At 41.8% G+C, this 18677-nt stretch overlaps 1 protein-coding gene across 1 annotated transcript; it reads right to left on the bottom strand.

The window, feature by feature from the left end:
- Positions 1-3083: 3083 nt before the first annotated feature.
- Positions 3084-17965, bottom strand: ivns1abpa (influenza virus NS1A binding protein a). The gene is made up of 15 exons (XM_066676559.1): positions 17797-17965; positions 11022-11275; positions 10655-10791; positions 8317-8486; positions 8111-8186; positions 7775-7948; positions 7489-7614; positions 5770-5877; positions 5233-5359; positions 4742-4969; positions 4540-4661; positions 4321-4447; positions 4080-4211; positions 3803-3976; positions 3084-3491 (listed from the first exon to the last, which is right to left on the bottom strand). The coding sequence occupies exons 3-15, from the start codon at positions 10763-10765 to the stop codon at positions 3235-3237; spliced, it is 1932 nt and encodes a 643-aa protein (XP_066532656.1). The 5' UTR covers positions 10766-10791; positions 11022-11275; positions 17797-17965; the 3' UTR covers positions 3084-3234.
- Between the last annotated feature and the right edge of the window lie 712 nt (positions 17966-18677).

Here is an 18677-nt window from a genome sequence, read left to right as displayed (position 1 = left end):
GGAGCCGTTAATGTCCCGGAGTATTTCCTGCACAGACACAGCCTCATGCCTGAAGCATGCAAAGCATTGTGGGCTACACTAACCTGTCCAACAGTGTGCTGCGTGTGTGAGCGAGAGAGAGAAGCAAAATGAAATGCTTTGGAGCAGTTGGGCATAAGCTTCACGTCACCATGCCCAATCATTTGCATGGTTTTGAGGGATATAAAGCTCTGCATCATTTGGCTGAGGGCCTATTGAATTGTGTTCTCTGGAGTGATTGCTCTCCATTCAGTAGCACTGGGATGATTAGGACCGGTGTTTGTGATCCCAAACTAACAATAGAGGTGGCTGCTGTGGTGAAAGGGAACTACTGATTTAAAAAAGAATCTTGGATGAGCTAAAGCTAACATTTGGCTGATGTAGTGTATTTCTGGAGCAGAATCAGAAATGTGAATAAAGGGGGGGTAAATAAACATAAGTCTGTAAATACTGATCCAGCTCTAATGAGACAGATTTACCAGGAAGTCAAATCAACAGTCATCACACAAGATGCACTCACTCAGATTTGTGGCCAGTGACTCTGCTGTGGCATTCAGCCTAAGTCTAGTGGGCAGTAGGCTCTGGAAATGGCCTTTTAATTCCTTTTGAAGCCTACAACCTGCCCTTGTGGCCTACTTTCTGTGGGTCACTGCTGCTTATAGAGGGTTAATACTGCGATGAGAGTGGAAAGCAGGGGGATAGACAGGAACTGGGCTGCTGACAAGTGCCAGTGTAGGGAATGTTAAGATCATGTGACCTAAACGATGGACACAAGGAAAGGAAGAGAAGTTTCGATCGTGCTGAAACAGTTGGATCTGATTTGGGAAATTATGCAACAGTTAATACCCTCTACAGCAAAAGGCTTTCTATTTTTCTTTTTTTTTAGAAGATTATAAATAGTGTTCCTCTTGCTGCAGACAGTTTCTAATCTAAGAAGTCTTTAGACAAGATGCAGGAATATATCTGTAAGTATTTGCTTTCAGCCACAAAATCATTAGTGAGATCAGGTACTAATGTTGGATGATCAGTTCTGGACGGCAAATAAAATAATATGCTGCAGGGTTTTACAGCTTTTGTCCACACTTTGAAGTGAGGATTCTGAGCTTTACTTCATGTTCAGCCGCTCCTCTCATCTCCTTTTGTGTGTTTTTAGGGAGATTTATACAACTAACTGAAGTGAACGTGTTACATTCAGTAGCTATAATTGGTGTCTACACACTTTTGAACAAATAGCAGGTTTTCATTCATTCATTATCTGTAACCCTTATCCAGTTCAGGGTCGCGGTGGGTCCAGAGACTACCTGGAATCATTGGGCACAAGGTGGGATATACACCCTGGAGGGGGGCGCCAGTCCTTCACAGGGCAAAACACACACTCACACCTATGGACACTTTTGAGTCACCAATCCACCTAGCAACGTGTTTTTGGACTGTGGGAGGAAACCCACGCAGACACAGGGAGAACACACCACACTACTCACAGTCACCCAGAGCAGGACTCAAACCTACAACCTCCTGGTCCCTGGAGCTGTGTGACAGCGACACTACCTGCTGCACCACCCTGCCGCCCAATAGCAGGTTTATATTCATACAAAAGTTTGTATTTACATGTTGGCCACTCATTGAATAATTTTAAATTTAATCTTATAGTAGATGAGTATACTGCAGATATCAAATAATCTTGTGAATAAGATTTGATCATTTTGATAATCTGAGGACTTGAACATTTTTGATACCTACTGAATAATTCATACTTGCAGATTTTATTTTAAAAAGTATTTAAAATCATAAAAAGAAAGAAAAAAAAAAAAACTTTTCCAAGTGAATTGCTGTTCTTTGAGTTGTCTATTCTAGTGCCTTCTCTCAGTCATGGAAATTAAGTGTCCATTCATCTCGTCTACTGATTACGCCCCGCCCTGCAAGATAAAATGTACTACAGGCCAGATTACAGTAATCCCACTAGAATTAGGCATAAGAGCTTGAGTTCAATGCTTGTAAACCCTCTAGGTTTATTATAGACAGCAGAGCATTGCAGGTTTAACAGTTCTGGTCTGTTCAAATTATCTGAAGCTGCTACCGAACCAGCTAATAAAAGGTTAACAAAGCTGGCAGAAATAAACTCCCCTCTCAGAAGAATCACAATGCAGCATGGATTCACAGGTTGAAATGATTTATTAGTTAAGAAACATCAGTTTGTACCAAATGGGTAACAGAATTTCACCCCCGTTTAGTCTAACGTGAAAACAAGAAAACAATTTTCTTTCAAATTCAGAGAAAGATTAAAAAAACAATGTATTAAGAAAAAACCTAATATTGATGAGTTAGTCAAAATTGCAGTAACAAAATATTGTAGTTAGCAGGAATGTTGAATCATGGTCAGGAAAGTGTGTGTGTATACACTCGTGTAACTAAACTGGCACTGATTGAAGGTTCATAACTGAGGTTATGTGCATCTTCAAGGTCATCTATCTAGCTATAGGTTAATCAGCAGTGTATCAAAAATATAAAAAAGGCCATCGTCATCGTTAAAGATTTCTAAAGCAGTCCCACATAATGGGTAATGCTAAAATGAAAGCTATGTCAGTGATCTTTTGTTGAATAAGGCTTTTATAGAACCACAGAGCATCAATGTGTAAGCTAACATTATAAAACCCATAAAAAAAAAAAAAAAAAAAAAAAAAAAAAAACAACTAACGGCAACTGAATTACCTCCAATCAATTCAACCTATTATTTCTCCTGGCAAACTGGGGTTACACCTACATCAGACCATTTATCTTCCTTTGTTAGAAATCCCAATCACTAAATATCCAAGCCATTTTCATCTCAAAAAAGCAAAATAACTCACTGAAATAAAAGCTTTTAAAAAAATTACAGCAAAAAAAGTTGAAAAGTAGTGACACAATAATATGTACAACAAAAAATATTGTATGCAATATGCAAAAGCTTAAAGTTGCTTTCTGCAACCCCCAAAGGACTCGAAACCCTCCCAAGTCCACCCACTTGCAATGTAATGAGTTAGTCTTCACTGAAGACCCCCGTGATTCCTCCCCATCCCCCCACCCCGTCTCCAAGCCCCGCCCCGACCCGCTCACATACACATCACGAAGCACGATTACGTCACTAAGCCTGTTAGTTTGAGAGAGAGAGGTGTTACATCTGACCCTCCCTTGCTACCCCCGTTTCCCCATCCCCTGTGCTAAAACTCCCACCAGGACTTAGGTGCTGGTGAGAGGCTCGGCACAGGCGCTCCACTCGTCCAGCTCAGGGTTGTAGGCCTCCATGCTGTTGAGGAACTCATTGCCATCGAAGCCCCCCACGGCGAAGATCAAGTCGCCCAGCACAGCCACGCCTGCGTTGCTACGCGCCGAGTTCATGCTCCCCAGCATCTTCCACTCATTCCGGGCAGGGTCGTACACCTCCACGCAGCGTAAGGCGTGGGAGCCGTCGAATCCACCCACCACTATCAGCTTCCCTGTGGGCATGCAGGAGAAGAAACTCAGACCCTCCTCTCATCTGTAAACCAAGCTTCTAGTCTTGGCTAGATCTGTGCTAGGAACCTGGTGGCTTCACTATGACGGAATACCTGCTTAAAGCAATGCTGTTTTAGACCATCCACCAACAAATGTAGAATGCTCCGTATACGGCTGTGGTGTTAGTAATTGGAACCCAAGTAAAAATACAAAATGGTTTCTCAGTAACTGCATTGAGAATGTCTGAGCTACATCTAATCATTTTCTGTCGAGGCAAAGGGCTCTTAACTGGTGCAAATGTGAAGGAGCTTACCTGCATAGATGCCCACGCCAGCCCCTCTCCGAGCCACATTCATGGGGGCTGTGAGGGTCCAGGTATTATTCTCAGGATTGTAGCGCTCCACACTGTTCAGACAGTTCCACGACTCTGCTCCACCAATCACATACATGAAGCCATCCAACTCGCACACGGCTGCTTGATGCCTCCCTGCACAGATATGTGCAAATTTTAAAAGACAGCGAAATATTTCAGCATCAGCTCTAACACAAGATCTAAAGTGTCTGTAGTTAGACGGGTGCCAGACACTCACGGATGTTCAGTGGGGCACAGCTGGTCCATTCCTTGGTCACAGGATCAAAAGTGTCACAGTTCTTCAAACCTTTCTGCCCGCAAGGGTCCGATCCGCCAACAACGTACAGCTTGTTGTTCAGAGAGCAGACACCTATTTAAAAAAATAACAAACAAACTCCATATTCAAGCCAGAAATACTTATCCTTGAAAGTCTACAAATATTTAAACAGTGCAGGTATGACGCTCTCTTAATTGCACACCTGCATTGCAGCGATTGGTTCGGAGCTCTGGCACTTGAGTCCATTCATCTGCGTTAAGGTTGTAGGTCTCCCCACAACTCAGTTCATCGGAATGACCATTGGAGCCTCCCATTACGTAGAGCTGACCCTGGTGTGTAGAGGAATGGAATGGAGTTAGCATCAGTGAATTAAAACCAATTTGCCAAACAGTAGACGGGTGTGTACCAACTGTATACGTACCATAAGCACAGCCATCTGAAAGCGAGCTCGAGGCGTCCTCATCGGGGCAATGAAACTCCATCTGTCAGTCTTTGGATCGTAACATTCCACAGTCCGTAGGCACTCCTCACGATTATAACCACCTGAAGAGCCAACAATCAGAATCAGACTCACTCTCCCCAGCAGTAGACTCGTGCTGCCTGAATAACTAACAAGGACTGACCTGCAGCTATGAGTCGTCCGCTGAGGGCAGCAGTCCCCAAGCCAGAGCGAGCGTAGTGCATGGGAGCCAGCAGCTGCTCTTGTTCCTCCTCCACTGGCTGAGCCTCGAAACTCAGGCTCTTCTGTAGGCAGGGTGTGGCCGAAGGTGAGGCCTGGGGACTACTCCGTCCATGAAGGAAGATCACGCACAGTACACCATTCAGCACGGCCAGGCACAGGTATGTACTGTCTGAGAGATGGAATAATAGAAGAGCAGGTTAGGAATGCAAAGTTAGTAAAGGAACATCACGTCCCTGTTGTTGTCAAGGTTCTGAAAGAGACGGCATTACGTAACACCTTTTGTTGTAATAATCCTGACTAATTTCCTGCCAGTGCTGTTTTTGTTCCAAGTCTGTGACTAGTTCTGTTTGAGCTTTTACTTCTTTGATGGAGGATGAATGTCTAGAGACAACTATAACTGGATGAGAGGTGTCTAAGCAGCAGGACACTTACTAGTGGTCTTCTCAGAGGCGATGTACTTCCACTCCTGCTTGCAGGTCTGCTTGACCGAGCCAGGGGAGAGGCTGCCGGAGGAGCTGCTGCTCAGCTGCCTGTGAATGTTCTCACGCGGGGTCTTCTTCTGTAAAGGCACAATGCAGCTACAGACACCCGGCCCAAGCACACAAATCATACACTCCCCACAATCCCAGACCCCTGACTCTACCACACCCTACGAAGCTAACTGCTCTCTGGACTAACAGATCAGTGTAAGACTCCTATGGATCCAGCAGGTAAAGTATGTGTTTATAATGTTTAATACTAGAAATGTATGGCCAGTTCACAGCCACATATGCAGCACAACAGATGTATGCCCTTCGTACATTAGATCGCTCTCTTACAGTAAGAGAGCTTAGCAGATTCATAAAAAAAAGCCTGCACCGAGAAGCAGCTGCTCTAATTCTGCTTAACTTCAGCAGCAAAGGCTAACGGAGCAGGACTAAACAGGCTTGTGGTCCAGCCTGGGAGGGGCTTGGTGCTGGTTTTGTGTACCTGCACAAACTGAATGTGGTCATCCTCAGCGGCAAACACCTCAGCCTGGCCCTCAAACAGGCCCCCATCGAGCAGCTTGTGATCGGCCGAGTAGTACAGCGTTTGCACCTGCAAGACACACAGCGACACAAGAACCCATGTGGCTGTCTCCATGGCAACAGGGCACCCGGCAACACGGGACAAGGGAGGGGAGAGAGGAAGAGAGAGAGAAAAAGGGGGGGTTGGGAGAGGAGAGACGTCGCAAGCTTGTCGCCGGGCTGCTAGATGCTGGTGAGAAAGCTTCTTAAGGCTGCAAATACAATGCGGCTTCTGTTCAGGCAGGGATTGGAAGCAGGATGGCACAAAAAAGAAGGGAGAGGAAAAAAAAAACAAAAAAAAAAAAAACAAAACAAAAACCATCTTCTCTGGATGCTATCGAGGACACCTCTGCTTTAGTTCTGCAGACTCTTCCAACAACATCACAACCAGGAGTTATTTGTTAAGTTTGAAGAGGAAACAAGAGAAAGTTGTGTCCGCTATTCGTCGTCACCATGGGCTTCAGAGCTGCTGGTCATCATCTTGGCTGAGGGAGTTAGTTAAGCTGATGTAAGAGCACACACATTCCAGCGAGACTTAAGCGGTTTTACAGATTACTCCAACGGCTCCTTCAAGGGTCTGCTGTCAGCAAACAGTGTGGATTTTCGGCTAAATTTAACAGCCATTTTAGAATCAAAACAACTCCATCAGTGATAAAGGAAAGGAACAAAAAAAGTGCATCCAACCACAACAGAAATGTAAATCAGAAGAGATTATTAAATAAATAAATAAATAAAAACAGGGCCTGATATGTGCCATACTGTGATTCGAATGGAAAAGATCATGGATTAAGTCCATGACTTTTTAATAAAAAGTGTGAACATTAAATGCCATTAGATCTATTTGTTGCTGAAAACCAATCAAGTGTTTACATTTTCTGGAGACGTGGAAATGCTTGGGGCTAGGTTGAATTTGCTGAAGACTTATTTGTTCACATGTAAGAGGTTTGTATCGACAGATGGGAGCTCAGCTCTCCTTTGGCTGTGGCTCCTCTGTCTTTTTTTTTTCGTCCTTTCTCTCTTTTTTCTCTGACTCATTACCCTGGTGGCCCCCAGTCGTGGCTTCTTCAGTCTGCTCAGAGTCTTGTAGCTGTTTGCTCTAATAAACCTAAGGAGAAACAAATCAACGGGGAGGAAGAGCTGTTAGTACTAATGTCCGTAGCCCACACAAACACGCTCATATGCACACACACCTGCTCAGGAAAGAGGGAGACATCAGTGTGACAGCAAAAAAAAAACAAAAACAAACAAAACAAACCAAAAAAAAAAAAAAAGGCTCACTGACAAGTTTGGAAAGGAGCAGTTGCAGTGATGGTTACTGTACAGGCGGCTTTAGAGATTCTGCTCACCTGGACTAACCTCTCGGCTTTGCAGAGTGTGTAACAGCCCCACATAGTACCTACTGCAAAATATGTATTCTTAAAACCTGGGGGGAGGGGAGTTTTGTGGTGAAGGAGAGGAACAACAAAACAAAAACAAAAAAAAAGGAAAACATAAAACCATCCAGCCTTTGGGCTGAGCGTGAGTTAATTGAACAGACCCTTTAAACTGGTGAATGGAAGAGGGTGGGTGAAATAGAGGATAATAAAAAACAAGAGGGGGAAAGAAAGAGGAGAGAAGGCTCACAGAGGAGCGCAGTACTGACCTCCTCCATCAGTCTCTCCAGCGTTTCTCCGTTCTCCCACATGCTGCGTTGCACCCAGCTAATCACTTTGGAGTACAGCTTTCCGTTACTGGGCAGGGCTAGATGGTCTTCCAGCATCACCTCCAACTGCATTCGCATAACAAAGTACTAGATTAATACAGTTACATTAGAACACATACTAATTGTTTGTAAATCATTAGTTAAGTCTCTGGAGTGTTGTTGCGATATATAAACACATTATCCCCAAAATGAAACAGGACCAAGAGTTGATCCTTGAGGAACTCACCTTCAAGCGAGGCAGTTTGAGAAAGTCTTCCTGCTCTGATATCTCCAGAAGATGCTCTTGAATATAGCAGTCAATCTTGGCTAGAAGACGCATATCCCACATGCTGCTAGCAAAGTTGCGATAGGATATGGCATTCTGGGAGTCAATTTTGGAGAGCAGGTAGTCTCCACAAATCTTAAAAAATAAACAGGCAGGACACAGGTCAAGTAAAGAATTTGCACTGACTTATTTGCATGCCAGTAGATGGTGATTTGCATCAGAACAAACAACCTTCAATCACAGGACAACAACAACAAGTTTGTTAGAGAAGGAAAATACTATGGTATTAGGCTCTACCTGCTTCACTCTTTCCATCTTGAGCCTTTTGGCTGCAGAGTAGACCTCCTTAACCAAGTCCTTATCTGCCTTCAACCTAAAGGATGGGGGGAAAAGACAGGCCATAAGAAGACTCATTATTATTAAAACACAAGCTGTGAAAAGCAAAGTTTGGGCCTCTGTAGGAAAATAAACTCCTATAAACTTCAATGCCTGAGTGAACCTACTGGGCAGTGTAGGCGTAGTTCAGCAAGATCTCTACAGCCTCAGGGTCCAGATCCTCAAACTTCACATGAGAGACGCCGTGAGGTTCTAGGTCACTGTTAAAAATCTCGAACAGGTACGGGCTGCAGCAGGCCAGCACTGCGCGATGTGCCATCAGTTCATGACCGCACACCTGGGGAGATCAAAGGACTAAAGGTCACCAGGGTCACACCCTCTATAACTCAAGAGAAAAATGGTTATGCAGCTCAGTTTACAAATGCAAACAGCAGGTTAAAAGGGCCAAGGTACCTTTGTGATGCAACTAAGAATCCAGCAGTACATACACGGACAAACAGATAACAGGCATTGCTTTTTTTTAAACCACAAAAACATCTGACGTGCTTTGTTCAAAATACCACAGGGATCTAACACACCCAGCAAAGTCGTCGTCCACCCCGTCTAAAATGCCTTGTTTAGAATGCCCCGTTTCAGCGCCTGTTCCTTTAATTGAGAATGACCCACAGCTGACCTCATTGTGAAAACGCATGATCAATGAGCAAGGAGCAGAGGCTCTTGATTTTAGCCATTTTTGATTTATTCTCCTCTTCCCTACACTTGTTTTTCTTCTTTTTTTTTATCCACCATTAATCACCACGTTATTTCTCCAAGTTAGTTGATAGATGTGCTCAGTCTAACCTCATCTTCACTCCCTCACTTAAAGGCTGAGCACCACTTAATGGACCTCTATGAATATTCCACATTATTTTAGTTACTGACATATATAAGTATGAATTAAAATGAAAATAGGAGTTTATTTTTGCTTTAAAACTGAATTTTATTAAATTGACGGAAAAACCCGAGCTCGCTACGGAAATTCTTGAACGCAACCGTGACGTCACTGGTGGACAACAGCTGAACAACGCCGCGGTAAAACACCGTTATGACTGACTGTTATGACAGTATCTAGCTAGCTAAATGGAGACACCAACGGTCTTTTAAACCTTATTCCTTGAATTAGTAAGAAATAACATGTTTTCTGACTATCCATAAACTCAAGTTAGGAACTCAAATTCCACTGTATTTATTTGTTTGACACTTTTATACATGGTGCTTAACCTTTAAAACACAAGTCCAGCACTTGGAAGCTGGATAATTCTAAAGTGCCTGCCGTTGATGTAAGACGCAGTGTAAAATCTGAGCCATTTATTTTATCCCATGTTCTCAGTGAGTTTTTTGTGGTCTGTCTGCAAATCTGTGTTGTCTTGTTTGAGTTTGTGGGTTGGTCAGAGCTTCAGATGCCTAAATTAATGTGCACATGCACTGAATAATTTATATTCTTTTCATAATAGGTCCCCTTTAAGATGGAAAAGTTATTCAGAGCAGTATGATTTGAAGTTTGGTAAAGACTTGGATGTCTGAAGAGTTTAATGCCTCTAAAAGCAATTCCCACAGAAAGCCATTACATGAAACTGTTATAAATAATCTGCTGCATGTCTGAGATGTTGATGTATGATAGTTCTGATATCAAGTTACTGCCTACATTTTTGCAGTGCACTGAAGGTAAAAATCGTACCCAAGGAAAACATAGCTATATCTAAAAGTTGTTGTTTTTTTTTGTTTAACTTATAATAGCATGATATTTAAACCATACATGGACATGTAGGTTCACTTGTTATTTAGATCATTAATAAATATAATTACATATTTTTCTCAATCCTAGCTGTTAATGCCTCCAATACAAAGACATCTGACCTATGTCTTTAGTTAGTAGAGTGGTCTGATGTAAAATCCTCATTTCAATCTGCAGAAATTGATGGAATTCCTCTTTACTAATTAGTTCTTAGAGCTTCAGGACAGACTTTTTTTGTTGTGGATTCCTTAATCAAAGCTGAGCTTGAGGCATGTGTTACTGTAACAACGCTATTAGAATCTGGGACAGATTCTCTTCGGTTCGCCAGCTTTTCTCCTGTAGGGTGTTTCATTCACAGGTTAATAGACACCGCTTGGCTTCCAGCCACTGACAGTTCCTGGAATTTGGTCTACTAAACTAACACTCCCGAGTAAATCATCTCTCTTTTCATGCTGCTTCACATTTCAGGAGTGACTCAGCCCGAGACCTGCAGAACGAACAAGAATGCCATAATTTCTTAAAAATAATAAATAGTTATGTTTAACAGGAATGAAGAGCAGGCCCAGGTCTTAACACCGCTCTGGTTTCCCCATTATTCTTCTATGATGCTGTTTGGCATGCCTCAGTGTGACATGACGATTCAGGAGATTCATGTGAATTTTTAAATTCACCTATAAAAACAAACCCATTTACATCTTAAGCATTACAAAGGGTCAAAGAGGTTTTTGTACCTGAAGTCTGACATCGCAGAACTGGCCACTCTTCCTAAGGGCATTCATCTTGGCAACTGTGGAATCCAGGAAGCTTTCATCCTCAAAGATCAAATATCCGTTGGGAATCATTTTGGCAGTTTTTTTGGAAGCTGATCCTTTAATAATGGATAGAAAAATATACAATGAGTTCAATGCCACACAGAAGCTTAGTCACCAATTTGGCAGGCAATATATATATATATTAAAAAAAGATCACGTTTTACAAGGACACGTGGGCTTTAAATTCATCCCATAAAAAAATCCTCTGGTAATTAATTTATAATCACATTTTTGTTCCTCTCTCTGTGTGCACAAAGCAAGTCTCGTGAATGAGTAATGAGCTTACCTAATCAAAGTTGACGTAATTCAGGGAGAAAACACTTGTGCCGAGAAGCTGTAATATGGCACCTAGGTCTTTCCTTCACTGCAGAATGGGCAATAGAGGCGATTCCAGATATCAGCAGGGCACGGAGCAGGTGAGGAGGCTGGGGAGCAGCCGAACTAACACAAACTCTCAGGCTTAGAGCGACTGTAATCAAGTCCTCGCGATCCCGTTGGCTATAGAGTCGAACTTTTTCTGTGTTGATCGTATATTATCACCTGCAAGAGACAGAACGAGGCAAACATGAGCTTTTATGTTTTAACAGGAACACGTGGGGAGATTATCACGAGGGCAATGTAGAGAGATTGCTGCAGATCAATGGTTATATTGGGGCCTTAGGACTCTAGGCTATGGTCCAATTCGCAATCCAATACTGCGATTAAACTCTGGTGTTCAGCACAAAAAGAAGAGGTCATACGGCCTAAGCAGAAGGCCTGGGATCACAAACTCTAAATGAGTCACAACCTGGTAAAAAGAAATTGCAATGACAATGTGCCGTGTTGTTTTACACAATATGGGCTGATCCTGGATCAGGTTTTGCTTTTCATATCCAAACTGCTTTTGAGATCAATCAGATGCTTAAATAACATGAACCTCCCCATCTCTGTTCTAAAATAGTACATGCAAATACATACATGCACATGGGCCCAAAGCCTAGATCGGTTTGTATACCTCCAGGCATTCCTCATTAGCAATCCTCAGCTATGACACTTTAGACTTTCTCTAAAATGCACACCCTTCACCCCAAACTATTTGAAATCATCAAAAGACCCATCTCCCCCGCACACTTCTGAACTCCACACATGCTTTTTAATCTCTTCTAACCTGTAGCATAGCGTACCCTGTAGACACACCAACCTATCAGTCCTGCCTCCTGACAACTCTTCTGGAACCTTCCAGAGGTTTTGCAGGAACAGCATTGGTTCAACAGGTGGCCCGGTTTTCAGACAAGTTTGAGAAATAAATCTTGAGTAAATTACTATCGCATTCTTACAAAGTTCCGCAAGCAACAAAATGAGAAGGGAAAAAACCCTCACAGAGTCTTGGCAGTCCAAGTGCAGTCAATTTGTTCTTTACTGATTAGAAGAAAATACCAATCAGAAGGCAAAGAAAGAAAAGACCGACCCGGATGTGTAGAATTTAGAAAACACTTGTAGAAATTGTAAAGAGGTTTGAAAACAAAAAGCCAACACTGAAGACTTCTCTCCGTGTCCCTGATGGCCTTTTATTCTGGATGTATACTGAGCTGAAACGTATTTAAGAAGTGAGGCCTGAACTCAGTCCAGGAATGCCTGGGGATTTATGCTGTTTGACATTCTTTTGTGTGTTCAAATAACATGTTTGGAAATGTTTCAGAGCAAACAGCTGTTGCATACTGGATTTAACATCCTCAAATCTGACCCTTTTGCTCCCGTAGTGTTTTCGTATACAATACCAATGTATTACACCTGCATAGTGTAATAAATTCACAAGAATTAGAAAATAAGCTGTGAAATTGAAAATTTTAGCCTGTGATGAAATGGCTGGCCATGCTTTTCAACATTACGGTGTATTCCTTTATTGTGAGGGTGGCCTGTCCAATTGGAGTTTTATCAGAAACATCAGCTTCCTTGATAAAGCTTTGGTGTGACTCAGCAACAGAAAAAAAAAACCTGTCCTTTACATGGAATGTCCTCTGCGGAAGATGGCAGGCAGTGAAGGACCAAAAAAAAAAAAAAAACGAGAGCAGAGAGGAATGGAGACAAGCAATAAAGAAATACATTGTGAGTGTGCACTCTTCTGCCTTGTGACTTTGACCTCTATTAATGCGCATGCTCAGCTGGTGTGGAAGTGAACAATGGTGAGAGAAGAGGAGGGACAGCACTGTGTGAAGGTTGTTTTATCGCCTGCTTAAGTATTTACCACACGGCTGAAATCTGTGCAGTAGTGGGGATGCATCTCCAAGGCACTGTGGAAAAAACAAGATGCAGTGTTCTCCTTGTCATAGACATGTTCTCCTTGATCATAGACGTACTTGACAGTTCTTTAACAAGCAGTCCCCTGTCACCAATGCATGAAACTGTGTTGGTTGCTTTAGTGCGAGTCCCACTGCAATTGCACTAATCTGCAGCATGGGACCTTTCCTCACGCTAGTCATGCTCCACTCAGGGATTGCAGCCAAGCCTTCGAAATTAGGAGACTACATATCGCAGCAGTCCTCACACTCTCTCTCACAGGTATTCAAAGGATTGTTTACTTCTTTGCTTCAAAGAAAAGTAGTTCCTGTTGTTCTCTTTTTGTTCATCTGAAGGAAGTGAATAGATGAGATCAGACACTTCTGGTGTTGAGCTTATAAAAAAAGTAAAAATAAATAAATAAATAAATAAAACCACTTTTAAGCACACGTGAAGCTTACACAACATTTAAAAAAAAAAGTAATGTGCAGGACAAAATGTACAGGGACAGCAGCAAAAGTAGAGGCGAGATGAATCATTTATTGCAGCACTCAGAAAAGGACGGAAGCTCATAACCACTGTTGAGGGAAAAAAAAAAAAGGAGACGTCAAAGCCTTGTCTTGTTGAACTGCAAACGTTATTCAGAGGAACGTGGGTTTTGGAATGCTTTACCAGCAGAACAAGGAGGAGGGTGCCCGCATGGTGAAAAAGCTCTTTATGTGCAGATGTGTGTTCATTCAGGCAGCCTCAATTTCCAGAGGTTAAGTAACATCTGGCAATATTTGCACGGCCTGCCTCTCTCTCTCCCTCATACTCTGGCTGTTCTTTCCATTTGCACATAAAGCCAAAGACCCAGAGAAGGAGCCACTCTGACTCACTCCATCCACACATTAAAAAACAGTCCAGAACTTCTGCTTATTGTCAAGTCTTGTTGTTCAACAGTTTCTGTACCCATATACAGAAACAAGTCTCCCATTACACTTAAATCAACCCTGAAACTGGCTTTGCAAACTGTTTTCTTTCTATAACAGGCCTAGTACATCATGTTGGGGACATTAAATTGGACTTTGGCCGCTTTTCTTGTTTTCAGATCACAGTCCTGGTCTATTAACTACAGCTGTGGGAACGCGAAGGGCAAGGCAGCTTAGTTTTGCAGCCTTCAGACACTATCAGGGCTATTATAGAGTGCACCATTTGAGATTAATTCTACTTTAATAAAGTTGCAATTTAAGAGCGGAGGTTAACAAGAGAATTGGGCTTTAGCTGAACAACTGCTTGAATCTCCACATGGGAAATTTAATGTAGACAGACTAGGATTAAGTGGAAACTAAATAAATATCTGCAATGAAGCACTCTTTGGTTTTATAATCAGAGTAGGAGACCCAAGTTCTGATATATTGCTTGTAGTTGCGAATCTTCTAATGAAACTAAATTGTCACTCATGTTTAGCAGGTAAAAATATGTCCACAAGGGCATGTCAAGCTTGAATTAAACACAGAGCAGGTGATTTGTTATATTTCGTTAAATACTATTTTCATCCTGATAGCAATAAATAAATCTAAGGACGTAAAGTGACTGAAATGATCGGATGGCAAAAAAAAAAAATGGATCTGCTTTATTCAATGAACACTTTTAAAGGCTCTACTGGCATTAGGTCATGGGAAAGACTCACCTCAACGGACTTGCATTGGGAGCTTCGTGGGGAATTGCAGGGAAATGTCAGAACTTCAACTTGCGTTTTATTTGATTTTAAACAGGAGTTGGGGTTGTGTATTGATTAAATTATCCTTCACTTACTTTGTGGATTCGGGGTTTCCTTCCCCTTCTACAATACCAGAAGTTGTTTCAGCTTCCGTGCTACAATTGGCATAAAGTGCGTGCAACATCATCTATATTATTTGTCTTAGATCAGTTGCTAATTTACTTATTACACCGATTCACAGAACCCTGTCTCTACGAATGGATATGAAGTGAATCGTAACTGTAGCAACTCTGGCCTAAAACATATTTTTTGCATGGCAACTGGCACGTTTTACAGAATAAAAAAAGACCACAACCAATAAAATAAACCACCTGCAAAGTAAACACTGGCCTGAACAAATGTGCGTCATCTGGAAGACTGCAAAGAGAAAAGAAGGAAACTAGGAAATGGTGAAACAGGAAAGAGCACTTTTACGCAGACAAGTCTGTGACCAGAATATACCAGACTCTCATTCAACAAAAACAAGTGTGGAAACCCAGAAGAGAACAGACATGACCTTTGTGTTGAAGGAATTGGTGATATATGTTTCGAGATGTAACTTAAATCTCGACAGCAGAATAAAGGCAGCAATGAATGTTTCAGTGTATTCGCCCATACAGTTTTACAGCACTACAAAATGACCAAAGGCATCTCAATGACATTTCAGGGACATGACTGCCAGCTACTAACCTGTTCTAAATAATTAGCGGCTGGCAACAAAGGTTGTCACCAACACATGCCATAGTGCCATTATCTCTGACAGGATTTGTGGTTGGATGTTGCACCTTACCCCCTGGCAAGTACAGCAGCTCGAATAAATAAATAAATAACTGACCAGGACTGACTCATGGCCAAAAAGAGAACGGAGTTTCCTGTTTAAGAGAGTGAGCAGCGCATGTTCTTATTCAACATTAACACAAGGGGAAAATCAGAGTGGGACAGCTTCAGCCATTAACGTGTTAGAGGAACATGTGCTAAGCTTTTAAGCTGTGAAAAGACACCTTAAATCAAAGCAAACGGTATAATATTGGATGCCACACATTGGTATGTAGGCATTCTTTGTTTTATTTTTGTGTTAATAAATACAAAAGACATACTCGAGGTGACTGACTGATTTGTGAAAGGTTGTTTAAGAGTCTATAGCGCACCACAGAAGAATCTCTTACAAATACAATGCTTGCCAGTTTTTTTTTTACATCATAAACCCAAGGAACCAATACTGTCAACGTGTGGGGCAGGGCTTTCTAGCTGCAATAGGGCAGGGGGGGGGGGGTATATGGAGGAGGGGATTAATTGCATATTCATAGATGATAAGTTACTGGACGAGGGCAAAAGTGAGTAACATCTAAACCGCTTTTAATGCATTCAGATTTCTTTTCTTGTAAATAAACAAACAATGTCAGCAGAGATGTTGTTTCATTGATGATTTCATGGAGGATGTTTAGGGTAATTTACACCAATGCTGCTGGATGGACACAGGCCTATTAATTGTTTAAGAAACACACCCATACAGACAACTGTCTGGCTAAATGACTAAAGACATGTCAAAAACATTTCAGGGGCATGTTGGCTACTAAAGGACCATAAACAAAGCCTTTAACACCAGCTGTCACCAACTGTATTGTGATATATGGACCTACAATCCCTGACAGAAGTGATACTCAGACCAATAGTGCTTAACACAAAACAATAGCTACCTACTTTATTTCAAATTCTCCCTTCCACCTTAAATGGGACAACTGTTGGCATCTTAGGCGCCAATATATAAATAAAGTTAACTGCTGCGTCATTTAAGGTGGAATAGAAAATTGGGAAAAGCACCAGTTTATGAGCCCTTCACAGAAACTGTCATTAACAACGCTAACAATCTAAAGGGTCTCGCTAACGTTAAACACAGCACTTTTTTCAGTTCTCTACAGTTAATCACCCGCCAAAAAATATGAATACACCCATTTGATGCCAACGGTTGGTAACCGCTAAAATATATGGCGCGGCGGCCCCACCCACCCACCCACCCACCTACTGCGAAACCGGATTGGCCAAAAACGCCACAGGGAATGACGCTATTGGACGCGAGGCTTGCCAATCAACGAGCCTTCGTCTTCAATTACTTCCAGCAATACCGTCTCTTGCATCATATCTACAGACCATTCAGTCTTTGTGAGCCATTAAGAACAGGGCTCCGGAAGTAGGTCAGTGGGACAAAAAAATACTAAAAAATTAATTTCCAGATATCGACAGACTAAGATTTTAAAATTTAGGTGGTCACTTAAGTGACAAGAACGCCTTTTTGATGCAGGAATGCGACCGTATTGGTGCTGGACGACTGTGGAATTAGGGCCGGGCGATAGGGCATTAGATGAATACCGTGCATTATAACACAATAATCTGTGAAACCTCTCCGGCAATGTCTGACAACTTTTACCCGAAAAATAACCTACTACGGCCCGATGAAGAAACTGAACATTTTGAGTATAAAGCAATCACTGTATTTAATAAATTATACAAAGCACAACATACAGTTGTCAGTTGTGAAATGATCACCAAAGAGCACACACTAATATATATATATATATAAATAAAACTAATATATAATCTTTTCATTGTCACTACTGAAATACATTGAAATACATTGTCACTATTAAACATTTCCTTTGTCCTCGTGCCTTTATAAATATATAAATATATATATATATACACATATATAATAAAGTTGATTATATATATATATAAAACTTCAAAACCATATTGGACAGTGAATATGAATATTGTTGCTGAGTAAAATGAAATTTAATCGACTCAGAAAGGCCACATGGAGCACATGGTTGCGCGGGTATTCATCAACCCCCAACGCAATACCTTAAATACACGTACAGAAATAACAAAAACACAACAAGAACGTGTTTAAAACGACAATTTAAAAAAAGCCAGACGGTCCTGTCGCTAAAACACTAGACATCTACTGAAGCAACGTGGTGCCAAAATACGTTCACGTACATCCTGCGTTAACGACCCATCCATACACCACATATTTCCCTAAAACCGAGTTTAAAGCGTCCCTTACCTGTTCAGGTTGACAGTAGACGATGGTAGACATATTTAAGGTGAATTAGAAGGCGCAGTACAGTGATATATCGCTGTATTAAGGCTCTGCTCCGTGTCTAACAGAGAGTAGGCGAAAAGGACTGGTGTCAATGAGAATACGTGGCCCTCTCGTTCGCGTTGCTGCGGAGTGTGGGTCTGCGCGCTCCCGCCAGCCGACGCGCCACTAAAGCCACGCCGCGGTGACGTCGCACCTAAGACACGCCCACGGAAAAGTACGGAACACAAAGATAGCGAGAGACAGAGAGAGAAAGAGAAAGAGAGAAAGAGAAAGAGGGAGAGAGAGAGGAATAGTCCCGCGGCATTATCCTGTGAAAAGCCTCAATGGTCATTAGGCTTCACGCATTGTTCCACTTCTGTTGAGTGTGGTTTAAAGTAACAAAAACCTTCGTTAGTTACTCAATTATGGTTTGTGTGTGTGTGACCCTGAATATTTCTATTTAGTGAGTAGCATATGTTATCTTATAATAATAATAATAATAATAGAAACAAATAGCAAAATGATATGGTGCAGCTAAGATGTTTCCTTGTGGTTCCTATCATATTCCAGATGGTTGCTAGGACAGTTGCTATGATATTTAATGTAGCTGTAAAAGTCTTTCATGGGGATTACTATAGCAGCATCTACGGTATTCCATTTAGTTGCTAAGGTGTTCCTGGTGCTAAGATGTTGCTAAGTGGGTACTAAAGTATTCCATAGTGTGTGCTGCTAAGGTGGTTCTTTGGTTGCTGTGGTGTTTCAGGCGGTTTCTATAGCATTTGGTATGGTATTTCAGGCAGTTACTAAGTAGTCCCAGGTGGTTGCTAATGTGATTACTGTGGTAACCTAATAATAAAGGAAAT

This window comes from Hoplias malabaricus, chromosome 7 (assembly GCF_029633855.1).
Source record: "Hoplias malabaricus isolate fHopMal1 chromosome 7, fHopMal1.hap1, whole genome shotgun sequence".
Taxonomy (NCBI): Eukaryota; Metazoa; Chordata; class Actinopteri; order Characiformes; family Erythrinidae; genus Hoplias; species Hoplias malabaricus.
This window is presented reverse-complemented; position numbering and strand designations above follow the sequence as displayed.

Excerpts from the sequence above, each read along its gene's own strand:
- ivns1abpa (XM_066676559.1), bottom strand. The coding sequence starts at position 10,765 with ATGATTCCCAACGGATATTTGATCTTTGAGGATGAAAGCTTCCTGGAT. Across the intron at positions 8,187-8,316 it reads AACTACGCCTACACTGCCCA|GTTGAAGGCAGATAAGGACT; the intron begins GTAGGTTCACTC and ends CCCATCCTTTAG. Across the intron at positions 4,448-4,539 it reads TTCAGATGGCTGTGCTTATG|GGTCAGCTCTACGTAATGGG; the intron begins GTACGTATACAG and ends TCTACACACCAG.